Below are 16,483 nucleotides of genomic sequence, written 5' to 3' on the forward strand. Positions count from 1 at the left end.
TCAGAGAAGTCCGTATTTGCCCCCATAGAGGTCCTGTCGGGCACCACACTGCTAACCAGCTACCGAGGACAAACGCAACTGATGAAGCTTCCGCACACCAGATGGCAGCCTCTGGTGCAGCCCGGCGACGGCAGCTCCGGGTGACATTTCTGTCCGGGAATCCACACTACAGCTTCCTGTGAGGGGTGCTGGCAATGAGAGGTGAAGGTGGACCCCAGCACTACATGTGAGATTAAGGCCACATCAGCTAGAACTGTCTCCAACTCCACCCCACTTTCCCCAACCACCACGACTGCTGTTCCATGGTGAGCCTACAAGAAAAACAGAGTGGGCAGAGCACCACAGAACCCCTCGGGCCACTGCAAGCGACCCCCCATAGAGGTCATTCAAGGGCAGTAGGAGGGAAGCACGCATCTGCTGGGAAATCTCTCCCAGAGTCAGGAACCAGCACCCAACCCAAGACACCTGAACAGATTCAAAAGCAGGAGCCCCCACACACCCATTCAACAGGACAGGACAGAACACCTGGCCAGGTGAGCGTCCACCATCTGCAAGCTCAACAGCGGGGCACCACGTGAGCACAGCGCCCCCCACAAGGAGCCAGTGTTTTGGGGAGAGCTGCAGCCATGGAGTTTACACGGCAGCCGAGTACTTACAACAGCTCTGGCAGGACACCCTCTGAGAGGCGAAACACAAAATCAGCCCATCAAAGTCTTTGGAACTAAGAACCTTCGCAGCATTTCACTCCCAGGCCGGAGCACCTCTTGTGAGTGGCTAAGCTCACCCTTCCAAGGTCCCCTAGACAGACGCCCCACGGTATGAAGCCCCTGGGCGCCTCAGCAGTCAGGGGTTCAGCTCAGTTCAAGCCCAGAAAGGAAGTCGCTAGGCGGAGATGCTGAAGCTAATGACAATCCAGCAGAGTCTGAATTCGAATCCGTGTGAGACAGGACTTCAAAACATTCATGGATGGAGCCGGTGCTGTGGTGCAGCGGGTTAACACCTTGGCCTGAAGTGCCAGCATCCCATATGGGTGCTGGTTCGAGACCTGGCAGCTCCACTTCTGATCCAGCTCCCTGATATGGCCTGGGATAGCAGTAGAAGATGGCCCAAGTCCTTGGACCCCTGCACCCAAGTGGGAGACCCGGAGGAAGCTCCTGGCTCCTGGCTTTGGATTGGCGCAGCTCCACCCCATTGCGGCCAATTGGGGAATGAATCATCAGATGGAAGATCTCTCTCTCTCTCTGCCTTTCCTCTCTGTATAACTCTGACTTTCAAATAGACAAACAAATCTTTTTTTTTTTTTTAAAGTTTGTGGAAAATGGAATTAAAAGAAATTCACCTTGAAATTCATGCATAGTTTTTTCATACTATGCATTTTCCATGAACCTTATGAAGAATCCTTGTGTGCACAGATTTTAACAACTTTTGCACCAAAATAAACTTACCTTTTAATTCCATTTTCAAGGAACTTTATTTTATTTTAATTTTTATTTTTGACAGGCAGAGTGGACAGTGAGAGAGAGACAGAGAGAAAGGTCTTCCTTTGCCGTTGGTTCACCCTCCAATGGCCGCCGCGGTAGGCACGCTGCGGCCGGCGCACCGCGGCCGGCGCACCGCGCTGATCCGAAGCCAGGAGCCAGGTGCTTCTTCTGGTCTCCTATGCGGGTGCAGGGCCCAAGGACTTGGGCCATCCTCCACTGCCTTCCCGGGCCACAGCAGAGAGCTGGCCTGGAAGAGGGGCAACCGGGACAGGATCGGTGCCCCGACCGGGACTAGAACCCAGTGTGCCGGCGCCGCAAGGTGGAGGATTAGCCTAGTGAGCCGCAGCGCCGGCCATTTTCAAGGAACTTTAAAAACTATCCTCACAGATCCAACTCTAAACCAATGCTCACAATAAAACCAGTCCTGAGGCCGCCCAGTGCAGCCTGGAGTTGGATTCTGGCCTTTTCTCAACCTAATCTGCTGTTCGTCATCAACAATGCAAGCTTCTGATGAAAGTATCTTTTTACTATTTCCTAGCATCACAAAATAATTATCCTGAGGCATAATTCTATTTCACACCGAACACCTGGTTCCGGGTGCGCTATCTGAGGATGCACAGCCAGTGCGGCCTTTCTGTTCGGCATGCCAATCTCCTCTCCCCGCTCCCTGCTCCTCGGCCTTCTCTCTGACAGTATCCCACGGTGATGGGCCCGCGGGTGACGAGCTTGTCTTCCTATTCACAGGAGCAACATGGATTGTATGCATGAACAGACGGCGCATGCTCCTAGCCCAACCATGGCTCCATTCTTTGGGCTTGCAAAAATGCTGTGGCACACACTAACCGTCTGTTCAAACCAGCGGACAGCCACTCTGAGAGCACCATCCTGTAGCTCTCTTAACAACCTCAGGCACAGTTCGGCAACCGTGAGACACACACAACCTTACTGTGTCTATCCACGTCTTCCAGTTTTTCTTTAGGTCATTTACTCTACGGAGAACGGCGTGCCACGTTAGGAAGAAAACACTCCTGCTGAACTTCTCCCGGTCAGCGGGCTTTCCCACTCTGCCGTTCCCACTGCCGCACGTTTCTGCTGCTCGTATCGACATAGGGGCGGTTCCCTTCTGCCATGTTCCAAAAATCTGAAACGTCTTTGGAGCTCAAAAGGAATTTTTCCCACAGAAAAGTCAGAAGACAAATCCAGCCACACCAAGGGCACCTGGGCTCCCCTGTCCTCACAAAAGCCTATTCAGCACACAAGAACACCACAGGGCCAGTCACGCTGCGCCACCTTCTCCAGGAAAATGCTGTCCTCACTCCAGCTGGCTCGGCTGGAAACACACTCCTGACCCCTTCCCCTGTGACCAGGCGGAGCGGCTCCGTTCGCACAGCCCTTCCCGGGGCACGGAGCGCAGCTCAGCCCAGCAGAGGCTTCTGGTGAGGGGTAAGGACAGGTCTCTCAGGGGGGACTGCAGGGCATGCGGGGTGGGCCTGAGATGGCGCTCTGCGGATCGCAGGAAGCCACAGCTGCGGCCAATCAGGAGCAACAGCTCTAGAACGCTATCTGGATGGCATCAGCCAACCCATGTCACCATGCGTCATTCGATCAGCACTGAGCAAGAACATTCCACCTCCTGGTGCGCAGATGGGCACGGCTGACTGCTGTCACAGAACCTGCAGGCTCTGAGGACAACACACAGTACTGACACTCTCCAATATGCTCCCCCACCCCCAGTGGGCTGTGTTAGGAATGCTGAAGACAAAGGAAACTGACAAGACAGCGTGGGAAGAAACCAACACCAGGGACACGGCACAGGAGAAAGGCGCCTGTGACAGCTCAGGAACAGGAGGCTCCAGGACAGGGGACTGAGGCCGGGCCCAACCTCAGAACCTGTGCTAAAGTAAGCAAGCCCCAGGACTCTGTGCCACAACCACTGAGCAGCCATCATGTCAGACACGCTGGGACCCTCCACGCGGCACAGGTCCCAGGAAACAGGCCTTGGCAGCGGCTTTCCAAAACACATCGTCCCTGGGGAACAGGAGGGCATCTAAGGTCAGGAAGGAGACACAGCCGTCCTCAGAATATGGAAGACACATGGTCAATCGCCCTCCCTGAGTGATCTCAAAACATACGTGCACAGTAACTTTGGAAACAGCTGTAACAGTGGAGACAGATAGGAAACAAAGCACAATGTGAAAACCAAGTGAGAGAAGCTGACTTAGACCACTTTATCCCACCTCGGCTGAGATCTGCAACGCCTTTAACAGCAACAGCTTTTCATTTCATGAAGTGAGATACAGCTTAAACTGTTCTGACGGCGTGTGACACTGTTACTTTCAAACAAAATTAAATGGCTTAAAACAGCACACTCAGGGACCAGCCCCGTGGAGCAGCAAGTTAAGCCGCCTGTGATGCCAGCATCCCATATGGGTGCTGGTTCAAGATCTGGCTGCTCCACTTCCGATCCAGCTCCCTGCTAACGCACCTGGGAAAGCAGCAGCAGATGGCCCAAGTGCTTGGGCCCCTGCATCCATGTGGGAGACCTGGAAGAGGCTCCAGGTTCCTGGCTTCTGGCTTCAGCCCCAGCTGCTGCAGCCATTTGGGGAGTGAACCAGCGGATGGGAAGATCTCTCTGTCTTTCTCTCTCTGTCTCTCCTTCTCTCTTTGTAACTCTGCTTTTCAAGTAATTAAAACATAAATCTTAAAACAAACAAGCAAAAACCCAGCATGTGGGTTCAAATCCACCGGTTTTTAGCTACGTGGCCTGCCCCACTGGTCTGCTTGCAAACTAAGGCATTGGGCAGCCAGACAGCAGCTCCCTGCTCCCTGTCTACATGTTCTGATGGATAAAAACCAAGAAGGAATTTGGGTGTCCGTAAGAAAGAACAGATGGCCATTGAGGAATAAAAGACAGAGGCGCTGAAATCGAAGAACTTCTCAATTTTATTTAGGGCTCTTGATGGATTTTCAAAACACAAAAAACAGGTACTTGTCAATGTCCACATTCTGTGGTCCCAGCAGCTCCAGCTGTGGCTGGTCAGCAGCTGCCATCAGAGAGAACCTGGACGGCAGCCTCCAGCATTCAAATGGAAATAGCCCCTAAGCATCTACACACGGTTACCTAAGTCACACTGGCAAACGCTGCAGAGTACTGAGCTCACCCTTCCTCGGGCCGCAAATCCACCCTCACCTACGCCACCAACTCCACCCCAGCACCCAACGCTCCCCCACAGCCTGGAGACAGCTGTCACACCTTCCCTTCAACATCTGCTCCTCTGTGGGCACTGGCCTTGAGGGTCAGCGCTCCTTTCGACCGTTCGTTCTGTTAATAAACACAGAAAGATGCAGGTGCATGTGAACACCTACGAATCTGCTTAAATGAGAAAACGGAAAACCCATGCGCCAACCTGCAGAACTGTGCCTCAGTTTTAGCTGAATACTCACCTGCCCTCCTACACTTCCTGTTTCTCCCCCCTGACAACTTCATGGAGGTAAAATGTACAAAACATGAAACATACCTATTTTTTAAAATATTTGAGAGGTATAAACACAGAGAGAAAGCGAAACAGAGGCAGATAAGAGCTCCTACCCTCTGGTTCACCTCCCAAATGCCCGAAACCCTTCTAGGACCAAAGCCAGGAACCCACCCAGGTCTCTCATGTGCGTGGCAGGGACTCAGCCACTTGAGCCATCACCTGTTGCCTCCCGGGGTACATGCACTTTGGCAGGAAGCAGAGGTAAGACTAAAATCCAGGCACTGACATGAGATGCGGACATCCCCACTGTGCCCACCCATTAGGCCAAACACCAACCACACTCACCTAATCTAAATGTACAATTCAAGGAGCTTTACTCTTTACACCACAGAACAACTTCAGACATTTTCCATCACTCCAGAAAGTTCCCTTGTTCCGGGACCTAATGGGGTGATGATGGGTGGAGCCATGGGGCTGGGGCTGCAGCAAAGGCTCAGCTACCAGGAATGTGCGCCACCTGCCAGGGAAAGCTGTGGGCTTCGTGCCAACCCTGCCTGCAGTGCAGGGCTGGGGGGCGGGGCTCCTGCTCACAGGGTGAACAGACGCTGGACTCGGAGCCACAGGACTAGTGTCTGTCCTACCGGGTTTCTGACTTTGGCCAAATTCCTCCTTTCTCCTTGCCTTCTGCCCCCTTTTGGAACAGGAATCTGTACCCTGTGCCTGTCCCACCACTACATCCTGGAAGGATGGAACTTGACTTTTTGATTTTTCACAGGTTCGTAGCTCTAAGAGTCCATCTTAAGTCTCAGGTGAGACTCTGCACTTGGACTTCTGAGTGATGCTGGGACGATCTGGAATGCAATGAATGCACCTTGCGTTCTGAGGTGGACACAGGCTGGCGGGCCAGGGGCAGAGGTCACGGCTGGGACATGGCCTGTTCCCCACGGTTCACATGTGAGAAGCACGGTCCCCAGAGTGGCAGCGCAGGCAGATGGCGTGGACCTCTAGGAGAGCGTTCTTCTGGAAGGCCCGTGGGTCCCATAAGGCCCGTGGGTCCCATGGAGCTATGATCTCAGAAGGGACTGTGGGCCCACACTCTCTGGCTCCTGGCTGGTGATGTGGTCTCTGCCATGAAGCCCTCACCAGAGCCCAGCTGATGCCACCACCATGACACTGAACCTCCAGAACTACAGCTAAACAAGACTCTCTTCCCCCTTTTTTTAAGCTCTCTAATTCCTGTTTTTCAGTCATTCCTCACCCTCAGCTCTTGACAGCACTAAAATGGGACTACCTTGACCTGCAGTCTCACGCCAGGCCCTTCACTCACATGCCGTTTCCGACACGCACCCCTCCTGTTCGTTTCCCTTGATCAGTAGCACTGCGTGGATGTGCCACAAGCTGACAGACAGGAGCCATCCAGTGCACAGCTGTTTCCATTTCTCTGGAACTGCTGGGTTACATGTTAGCCACGTCCTCCTCCTCAGCAGCCTCCCTGCTCCCCCCGGCAGTGTGTGCAGCCCCGCCTGCTGCCCCTCATCTCCCACACAGCACGTGGAGTGGAGTCCCTGCTGCCCCTCATCCCCCACACAGCACGTGGAGTGGAGTCTCGCTGAGTCCTCACGTGCGTCTCCCTAATGACTAACGCTCATATTCACTTCCACCGCTTTTGCCAGCTTAAATCTCGTGCCCCTTCCTTAAACGGGTTATTTATTCTCTTGACAAGGAGTTGAAAGAGCTCTGTCCTCCAAACATAACCCATCATCAGACACTGTGCATGTGTTCTATCCTCACCCGCGGCTGGTCTTCTCGTCTTCTTAATGGTGTCTTAGTCCGCAGAGTGAAATCTGTTTTGTTTTTGTGAAGTCCAAGCTATGGGTTTCCTGTTATTGTCTGTTTAATGTCGTGTCTGCCTCATCTGCTGTCACACTTACTTTCGCTCGTTTCCTTCCACAGTCTAAAGCTCTTGCTCTCCCATGTACACCACTACTCTGGGTAAATGTTGGTGCATGGCCTGAGGTTCGAGCTAAGATTTGTCCACTGCTTGCATTTGCATGTCCCGTTGTCCTAGCCCCTGATGAGAGGCCGGCCCGTCCCCTTGTGAAGCGCCTGGCACGTCCGCCAGCTGTACCGGGCAGTTTCTTGCTCAGCTGACCGACACCTTGATTTCTGTACCAGCAGACGTGGTCTTGATTACGACAGCTTTATGGTTTTGAAATCTTCCAATTCTGTTCTTCTTTTGGGGCTGGCCTAGGTCCTTTGTATTTCCATTTAAACGCTAGGATTCACCTGACAAGTCCTTAAAGAAAGACCCTGCTGGAATTCTGGTAGGGACGACGGTGAACCAACTGCCACAGTGGGGAAGAGTGGCCACCTTAGCTGCCCGGAACCTCGCTTTGCTCCCTCTCGGCAACACGCTTCCCTCCCAGTGCAGCGGCCCCACTAAATGCCTCACAGACATCTCAGAGTGGACATTCATTTACTCAACAAATATCCACTGCTGAAGCCCTGCTTTGGGGCTTTCCTAGCCACCTGCTCAAAATGCTCCAACCCCGCAACATGCTCGCCACTTCCGGGGCTCCGCAAACACTGCTTCCACCTCCCTTGCTGTTCAGGAAGGAATGGTACTTGCACCTTCCACCCATCACTCTGTCCTTCTAAACTGATCTTCCAACTCCCCCAAGAACTCTGTCACCCATATCTCCATGCTGTCCCCTGCAGACTCAGCCAGCGGTTGTTAACTGGAGGAAGTGCCGCCTGCACCGGGCACCCGAAAATATTCAGAAATGCTGATGGTTGTTCCGGCTCAGGAGGTGCCACCAGCATCTAACAGGTAGAGGCCAGGGATGCTATGAACAGCCTAGATCACAGTCAATTCTGAACATCGAAAACCTGCCCAGAAATGTCAGCATTAATGAGGTTAGGAAACTGTGTACAGCAAACATGTATGACAATTCTCTTAAAATGATCAGAATTCAGAATGACTTTCAAGGTACGAGATTCTGCTACTAAAGTGAAACACGTTATTTCTGTGTGAACGAAGAGACAACTCACTTGTGCATGCTCTCCACTCCTATGATGATCATGATGCAGTAGGAGACCCCACTTTGTACGAGAAAATGTAAGGCATACCTATAAAAAGAAGGAGCCCGTTAGACAAGGCACACCCCAAACACAAAGGCGAACTAACTGAGGCTACAAAATACTTCTGGAGAACCCAGAAGATTCCTAAGTAAAATAACGAAAATAATACCAAGGAATAAATCTTTCAAAGCCTAAAATTCTGAGAACACCCTGGTGAGGGAGTCCTGCACCACGGGACCCAGTAGAGCTGGAAAAATAAAACCCCCGAAGTCACACTCAATGCCCCAGCATTCCAGGTCTCCTAGCTACGTGAAGGCAGCAGGGGGTTATGTGGCTCAAGGACTACAGCTTTCTTTGTAATGACTTTAAAAGGAGTAACAAACAGGGATTTCAGAACAGTCCTAACAGAACATCAGCCGTCTTCCCCAACTAATTTCTCCAATACCAGCTCCATGCTCTGCCTTTATCTTGTCAATAATATTTCTTACAAAAGTCTGGGTACATCCAAATGTATTTATTCTCAAAACACTATGGCTCAAGTAAAACCTGGTCATTCAGCAATCTGCTGTGGCATATGCACAAACATTCTGGCTAGCACGGTGCAGTATTTTCTAGTATTCTATTCTCTTCATCCACATACCACTGGATAAGAAAACCAATTTACCCACACATTCCACAAAATGCAGGCACAACAGCAGTAGACGTTCTAGGGTTACAATCGATACAAACGGCCCCTGAGGATGCGCTTCGTGCACACAGACACACACACACGGACACTCGTTCGCTTTCAAATTTCTTTTGCTTTCGAAGCATGAACAACTTAGGACAGAGTCTTTAGACCATCATGCACAACTTAAAATCTCTCTCTCTTTTTTTTTTAAGATTTATTTATTTATTTGAAAGTCAGAGTTATACAGAGATAGAAGGAGAGGCACAGAGAGAGAGAAAGAGGTCTTCCATCCGCTGGTTCACTCCCCAGTCAGCCGCAACTGTGCCGGTCCAAAGTGAGGAGCCAGGAACCAGGAGCTTCTTCTGGGCCTCCCATGCAGGTGCAAGGGGCCCAGTGACTTGAGACTTGGGCCCTCCTCCGCTGCCTTCTCAGGCCACAGCAGAAAGTGGATCAGAAGTGGAGCAGCTGGGACTCAAACCGGCACCCATATGAGATGCTGGCACTGCAGGCGGCAGCTTTAGCTGCTATGCCACAGCACAGGCCTCACAGCTTAAAATCTTAGTAAGGATCTTAACCCAAGACTGAAATTACTGTTTAACTCAATCATGGTAGAATGACAGATACCATCAATGTGGGAAAACTACTAGAAAGTCTGAATGTATTTTTCCACAGAAAGGTCTTAAATAAGGAGCAGGCACCAAGGCAGGCCCATAAAAGCAGTTTATTTTACTCTTTGTGCAGAGTAGGTCGGTCTCTGTCCACTGTGCCCCTCTCCTCTGCCCTCCTGCACACCACACACACAATTAGAAAGCAAGGTCGGCCTGAAGTGCTGCTATCACCCGAGGGCCAAGGGAAGCAGAAAAACCTGCACAAGTGGACTTCAAGAAGGTCATGGAGGGGCTGGCACTGTGGCACAGCAGGCACAGCCAGCGCCTGTGACGCCGGCATCCCGTATGGGCTCCAGTTTGAGTCCCAGCTGCTCCACTTCCGATCCAGCTCCCTGCTCATGCACCTGGAAAGCAGTGAAAAATAGCCCAAGTCCTTGGGCCCCTGCGCCCAGTTGGGAAACCAGGATGAAGCTCAAGTTCCTGGCTTCAGCCTGGCCCCGCCCTGGCCATTGTGGCCATTTGGGGAGTGAACCAGTGGATGGACAATCTCTCTCTCGCTTTCTCTCTGTAACTCTGCCTTTCAAATAAGTAAACCTTTTTTTAAAAAGTTCATGGAAAGGGCCAGTGCCGTGGTGCAGTAGGTTAATCCTCCACCTGCAGTCCCGGCATCCCACATGGGCGCCGGTTCTAGTTCTGGCTGCCCCTCTTCCAGTCCAGCTCTCTGCTATGGCCTGGGAAAGCAGTGGAGGTTGGCCCAAGTGCTTGAGCCCCTGCACCCACATGGGAGATCGAGAAGAGGCACCTGGATCCTGGCTTCGGATCGTCGCAATTCTGGCCATTGCAGCCATCTGGAGAGTGAACCAACGGAAGGAAGACCTCTCTCTGTCTCTTCCTCTCACTGTCTGTAACTCTACCTTTCAAATAAATAATAAAATCTTTAAAAAATTTTTAAAAATTATTTAAAAGTTAATGGAAAATAATTATGAAAAAATATTAAAACTTCCCTGCACCGGGATAAACTGATTCCCTTCCTGCACAACTTTCTGAAATGGCAGCCTGTGAGTGCCAACAGAAGCAAACTGAAGCCCACAGTAAGAACCCACGCCTGGCAGGTGCAGCCCGGCCCCGTGACTAAAAGCCAAACGCTGACAGGACAGCTGGGTGCTCCTGCGAGCACAGCACGTGACAGCACTCATCTAAATAGGAGAAAATGCTGTGGGGACTTCCGACGACAGTGTCTTCTGTGAGTCAGTTTCCTTGGAACACGAGGGATCGGGCTCAGGGCTCTTTCTCTCAAACAGCGCTCAGTGCCTCCTGGTGCCTTGAAGCACCTGCTGCCCTGGCATCACCACTGAGAACACAGCTTGGCGACCTCCGGGGACAGCACACAGCCCGGCCTGCGCTCTGGCAGCGACAGACACACTCATTCCCTGCTGCACTGGCCTCCCCGGCAGGCGTGGCACTGCGGCTGCACCCAGGAATGTTCCTCACAGTCCCCTGCGCCAGCAGCTCCACCTGCCTGCACTGGCGAGCTCAGATTAACACGTAACGCTCCCGAACACACGGCAGCCACTCAGACGCTGACCCACGACAAGTGCTGATCCACTACCTGGCACAGCAGGCACTCCTCTGCTGGGTGCTGCTCCAGGGCAGACTCCAGACAAAGCTACCTTCCAACACACCTCTCCCTACCTCTCGTCATCCAGGGCTGAGGAACCAAGTTCGTATGCGTGGTGAGTGCCCTAACTGACCTTGAAACCCAGTCGGTCCTGCACAACACTCCCCTGGCTGACTGCTCAAGGCTGGGCAGAGGACGGGGAAGCCCACACGCCACCAGCGTGATCTTGCACGCTGCTTCAGCACTTTGAAAATAAAAAGCACCTTATCCCAAAACGTGTTTGTTTTTAGAAAATATATTTTACTTATTTTGAATTCAAGTAGCACCAAAGGCATGCATAAAATATATTTTTAGAGGCGGGAATTTGTCCTAACTGTCAAGACACCACTTGGGACTCTGGCATTTGAGAGTGGCTGGGTTCGAACCCCGACTGCAGTCCTGATTCCAGCTGCCTGCCGATGTGCGCTCTGGGAAGCAGCCGGTGATGGCTCAGGCGGTGGAGCCCCTGCCACCCACGCGGGAAGTCCAGACTGAGGGAGCTCCAGGCTCCTGGCTCCAGCCTGGACAACCCCAGTCTGTGCAGACATCTGTGGGGTGAACACCCTGTGAGTGGGACTTAGTCTCCCGCCTGAAATAAATTTTTAAAATTTACTTTTAGCGAAGGAAGGAAGGAAGGAGGGAAGGAGGGAGGAGAGAAGGAGGGAGGGAAGGAAGACAGAAGGAGAGGAGAGGAGGGGAGGGGAGTGGAGGGGAGGGGACAGGAGAGGGCATCTAAGTTTTTAAAAAGGCTGAAAATAGGCAGGCGCAGCGGCTCACTAGGCTAATCCTCCGCCTTGCGGCGCCGGCACACCGGGTTCTAGTCCCGGTCGGGGCACCGATCCTGTCCCGGTTGCCCCTCTTCCAGGCCAGCTCTCTGCTGTGGCCAGGGAGTGCAGTGGAGGACGGCCCAAGTGCTTGGGCCCTGCACCCCATGGGAGACCAGGAGAAGCACCTGGCTCCTGCCATCGGAACAGCGCGGTGCGCCGGCCGCAGCGCGCCTACCGCGGCCATTGGAGGGTGAACCAACGGCAAAGGGAGGACCTTTCTCTCTGTCTCTCTCTCTCTCTCCCTTGTCCACTCTGCCTGTCAAAAAAAAAAAAAAAAAAAAAAAAAAGGCTGAAAATAGCTCTTCAATTCTTCAACTAATCTTAGCTGGCCTTCTGAAAGGCACTGTTGTGCACATTGGAAATATCACAGTCGACTAGCCAAGCTTGTTCCTGAAGATCCTGGTCTAGAGAGGAAGACACCAGATTAAACAGGTAGTGCTGGTGCTGCACACACGGAAGCAGAGCCTGGGAAAGACCCTGCTGGATCTCCGGCTGCAGGCTGTAGAACGGGCTGAACACCCCTAATCCATGAATCCAAAAACACCAGTGATGGTGGATTTCAGGGAATTCTATTCAGATATTTCCAGGCTGGGGCCAGCACCATGGCGCAGTAGGTAAAGCCACTGCCTGCAGTGCCAGCATCCCATATGGGCGCTAGTTCAAGTCCCAGCTGCTGCTCTTCCAATCCAGCTCTCCACTGTGGCCTGGGAAAGCAGTAGAAAGTAGCCCAAATCCTTGGGCCCCTGTACCCACGTGGGAGACCCAGAAGAAGCTCCTGGCTTCGAATCAGTGCAGCTCCAGCCGTTGTGGCTATTTCAGAAGTGAACCAGCAGATGGAGGACCCCTTTCTCTCTCTGTGTGTAACTATGCCTTTCAAATAAATAAGTAAATAAATAAATCTTAAAAAACAAAAACCAAACAAACCCACAAATATTTCCAGATCTGAAAAACTCTGAAATCTGAAACACTTCCGGTTCCAGGGCCTTCTGGGTACACAGTGCTCAGCCTGGACAGACTGGTGACCCTGAGCATCTCTCCCTGTCCCCAGTAGTGGCCAGTGCACTGCATGGCTCTTTGTCCTAAGACACTCACAGCCCCATCTCACAGGGGGGCTGAGTGACACATCTCAATCACATACGGGCCTCCAGGCCTGTCTGACCCAGAGTCCAAGTCTCAATCTGTTATCAAAGAAATTTAAATAAATAAAAGTATGAACTGAGTCAAGGAAGTCTATAGATGGTAGTTTAAAAATAAATTAGCTGAGACCCAAAACAAGCAGAAGTAGGTCAAATGATCAGCTGTATTTAGAGTATGAACAGACGTCATTCACAAGGGAGACTGTCCCAAACCATGGCAGACAGGACTGCCTTTGAGCCCCTCCCGTAAAAAACACAGCGTGAAAATCCAGACCAAGAGGATCTGCTCCCGGGGAGCTGAGCCCAGCTGGCACAGTGAGCTCCCACTGGTCCAGAAGCAGAAACAATCTCTCTTCTCAAAGAAAGGAAAACAAAGGGTTTCTCCTTTAAGAAAAGAACAAAGAATTCAATTTTGAATAAATCTCAGCCGAATGACTTGTGGGCTGGCACATAGCACCCAGTGAGGCCTCCCAGTAGGAGGACACTTGTTGGGGGGGAGGGGGGGCCCGGGGCAGAAGGCTCCGCCCACTGGCAGCACCTCCACTTTGCACCTTCATCTCCACCCCCACAGACCGCAAGGGGAAAGGTGCCTCCTGGAGCTGGCCAAGCTGAACCACAAAGGCCTCCCCCAGCCCCTCGTGAAAATACACTGAATACCTGGGGCTGAGACACAGGCTGGAACAGACTGGAAATACTCTAGACAAGTCAGTCAGGGAGAAATAAAACAGGAACGCTGGAATACCGCTGATGCTCGCCAACAGGCCTGAGGGTCCATTATATTCTACTCTACTTCTGTGTGCATGATAAAAGGTTTAACACACACACACACACAGTACACACCCTGCCCTGGGACGGGACCAATAAGATTAAACAGCATCATCTGAGAAACCAGGAAAACTCATAACACAAAGTAGACACTGCAGAGGGAACCAGAAGGCACCGTCGGTCTCACGGAGAGACGGTACCTGCACCTGCTCCCACACTGCACCTGCTCCCACACTGCACCGGGCAGCACGGTACAGACCGAACAAACTGTCCCTGGCTGAGGCTTCATAAGCTTCTAGGAAACACAGCGCCCACCAGGACAGACGTTCACTGAGGAAACCCCGGGGTGTCCCAATCCAGAATCAGCCAACAGCACCCAGGAGACACAGAGAGGTGGGCCGGAGTCCCACAGCTTCCCCCACCAACAGGAGGCCTGAGGCGCAGTCCAGGGTGGGACTTCGGTCCCCAGCAGCGGGCGAGCAGCGTGAGGTGATTCAAGGAAACTCGGGAGCAAACCACAGAGGCCTCTCTGTGCAGTGCTTGGCCACCCGCGGCAGTGGGGAGAGGCTCCCAGCTCCCAGGGCAGCCCTGACCCGAGGGGGGAGGCACCAACTGGGGAAGCACACACAGCCCGCCCCCAGGGTCAGGAGTCCTTTCTTCCCCACAGGGAACAAGCAAACAAAAGGCTTCCTTTCACTGATGGCAGACTTCAGAGTTCCAGCATGGGCGTCGCCAGCCCTGAAAGCCACTTGTACAGAGAAAAAACACGCCTTGTCTTGGCACAGAGTAGCAGCAAGCCAGGTGGGAAGAACCATTCAGGACAGAGTAAAATTTCTTTATATCCTCTTTCATCTTTTTTCACAAATTATAAATGGAAGATTCCCTCTAAGACTAAAAAGAGTCCATCTCCATTCTTTCATTTTTTGCTCTAAAAGTCAAAACTGAGGGCCAGCTTTGTGGAGCTGTGGGTCAGGCCACTGCTCACTTGACGCCAGCGTCCCACATCAGGGAGCCAGTCCAAGTCCCCATCTACTCCACTTCCAAACCAGCTCCCTGCTAGCATGCCTGGGAAGCAGCAATGTTGGCCCAAGTGCTTGGGCCCCTGCACCCACGTGGGAGGCCCAGGCCTGGCTTCGTCTGTTGCAGCCACTTGGGGAGTGAATCAGAAGACAAGATCTCTTTGTCTCTCCTTCTCCTCCTCTGTCACTCTGTCACTCAAATAAATAAACAAATCTTAGAAATAAGAAAAAGTTTTAAAAGTTGATCCTGCCACCAGCACCCCAGTTTCTAGTCCCGGTTGGGGTGCTGGATTCTATCCCGGTTGCCCCTCTTCCAGACCAGCTCTCTGCTGTGGCCCAGGAAGGCAGTGGAGGATGGCCCAAGTGCTTGGGCCCTGCACCCGCATGGGAGACAAGGAGGAAGCAACTTGCTCCTGGCTTCGGATCGGCGCAGTGCCGGCCGTAGTGGCCATTTTGGGGGTGAATCAACGGAAAGGAAGACCTTTCTCTCTATCTCTCTCTCTCTCACTGTCTAACTCTGCCTGTCAAAAAAAAAAAAAAAAAGGTTGATCCTGACTATGTCTTGTATCCAAACAGTCATCATGCAAATACCATCAAGAGACTTACCATCCAAAGCAAAACAGTGCGAGATAAAGGCCCAAAAGGGTCGCGATCCCATGCCTTACAGAGGAGCTGGTTCTGCTTGCGTGCAGGTAAGTTCGAAACCAGATGGCTGCCAGCAAGGCAAAGAGTTGGCACACTACGAAGTTGACCTGTGACGGAAAATCAGGAGTCTGCATTAGTAACACATTCTTGGGTTTTTCATTCAGTGTGACATTTCAACTCTCAGGACAAAAACACCAAACTAACAGTTTTACAAAATTAACAATAAAAACGGTTTTTCAGAAGTTAAGATCTTCTAACTTACAAAAATCAAGGACAAAAACCCGAGACCTTCCCAGGGAGGGGCCTAGCCCAGAGCGACAGGCCAGTGCTGGACTCCTGGCCCCGGGAGATGGAAGGCTCAGGACCCCGCCCTCAGCGGCTGGCAGGAAGTGCTCCAGGAGGGCGGGAGAGCGTCCCAGGCTCCACGCCACCGCCCTCGTGTACGCTCTCAGGAGCACAGCCCTGGGAGGCTGAGACGCTGCGAGAACGCCTGCTTCTCTCAGGCAGCGTCTTCCCACAGAACGCTAAGGAAATGTGTCTTTAAAATCTGCAAATAAAAGACATTGCCACAGAAAGACAGCCAAGTCAGTTCTCTCTCTTGCATTATGAGGAGAAAACAGAGCGACCCGCTGGGCACGGCCTCAGAGTCCACTGTTCCCTGAAACGCTCAGTATGAGCAAGAGCAAAAGCCTGTTCGGAAAAAGTATACCAATTTTCTGAACACATCAGGAAAATTAGTAACCCTGGTATTAACCACTACACCTGTGCAGCTTCTTACAGTAAAAAAATCTTCAAATCTCTCTTCTTTTTTTCAAGTATCTTTTAATTAACAAAAATTCCTAGAGCATCTACCGTGAGCAAGCATGGGAAACGTACACATGCCCAAGTCCTGTGCTAACCTGGATGACTCTGGAGCCTGAGGGGAGCAAACACGGACAGCAGGAGCACCCCCTGCACACTGAGGTCTAGTTACCCCATGAAGTGCCTTAAGACCACCACGGAGAGAGGCCAGCACTGTGGCAAAGCAAGTTAATGCTAATACGCCTGGGAAAGCAGTGGAAGATGGTCCAAGTAATCAGACCCCCACACCCATGTCAGAGACCTGGAAGAAGCTCCTG

The 16,483-nt window shown here is 52.1% G+C and overlaps 1 protein-coding gene across 3 annotated transcripts in view; it reads right to left on the bottom strand.

The window, feature by feature from the left end:
• MBOAT2 (membrane bound O-acyltransferase domain containing 2) overlaps positions 1–16,483 on the bottom strand; it is a 121,008-nt gene that overhangs the window by 62,044 nt on the left and 42,481 nt on the right. For 2 of the 3 annotated variants that reach the window (XM_062208924.1, XM_062208923.1), the window contains exons 2-3: positions 15,327–15,472; positions 8,009–8,086 (exon numbers count right to left, since the gene is read on the bottom strand). In XM_062208924.1, coding sequence (XP_062064908.1) covers positions 8,009–8,086; positions 15,327–15,472 — 224 coding nt within the window. Of the gene's footprint in view, positions 1–8,008; positions 8,087–15,326; positions 15,473–16,483 lie in introns of those variants that run through there. The other variant, XM_062208925.1, reaches the window with a different exon arrangement.

This window comes from Lepus europaeus, chromosome 13, assembly GCF_033115175.1.
Source record: "Lepus europaeus isolate LE1 chromosome 13, mLepTim1.pri, whole genome shotgun sequence".
Classification (NCBI taxonomy): Eukaryota; Metazoa; Chordata; class Mammalia; order Lagomorpha; family Leporidae; genus Lepus; species Lepus europaeus.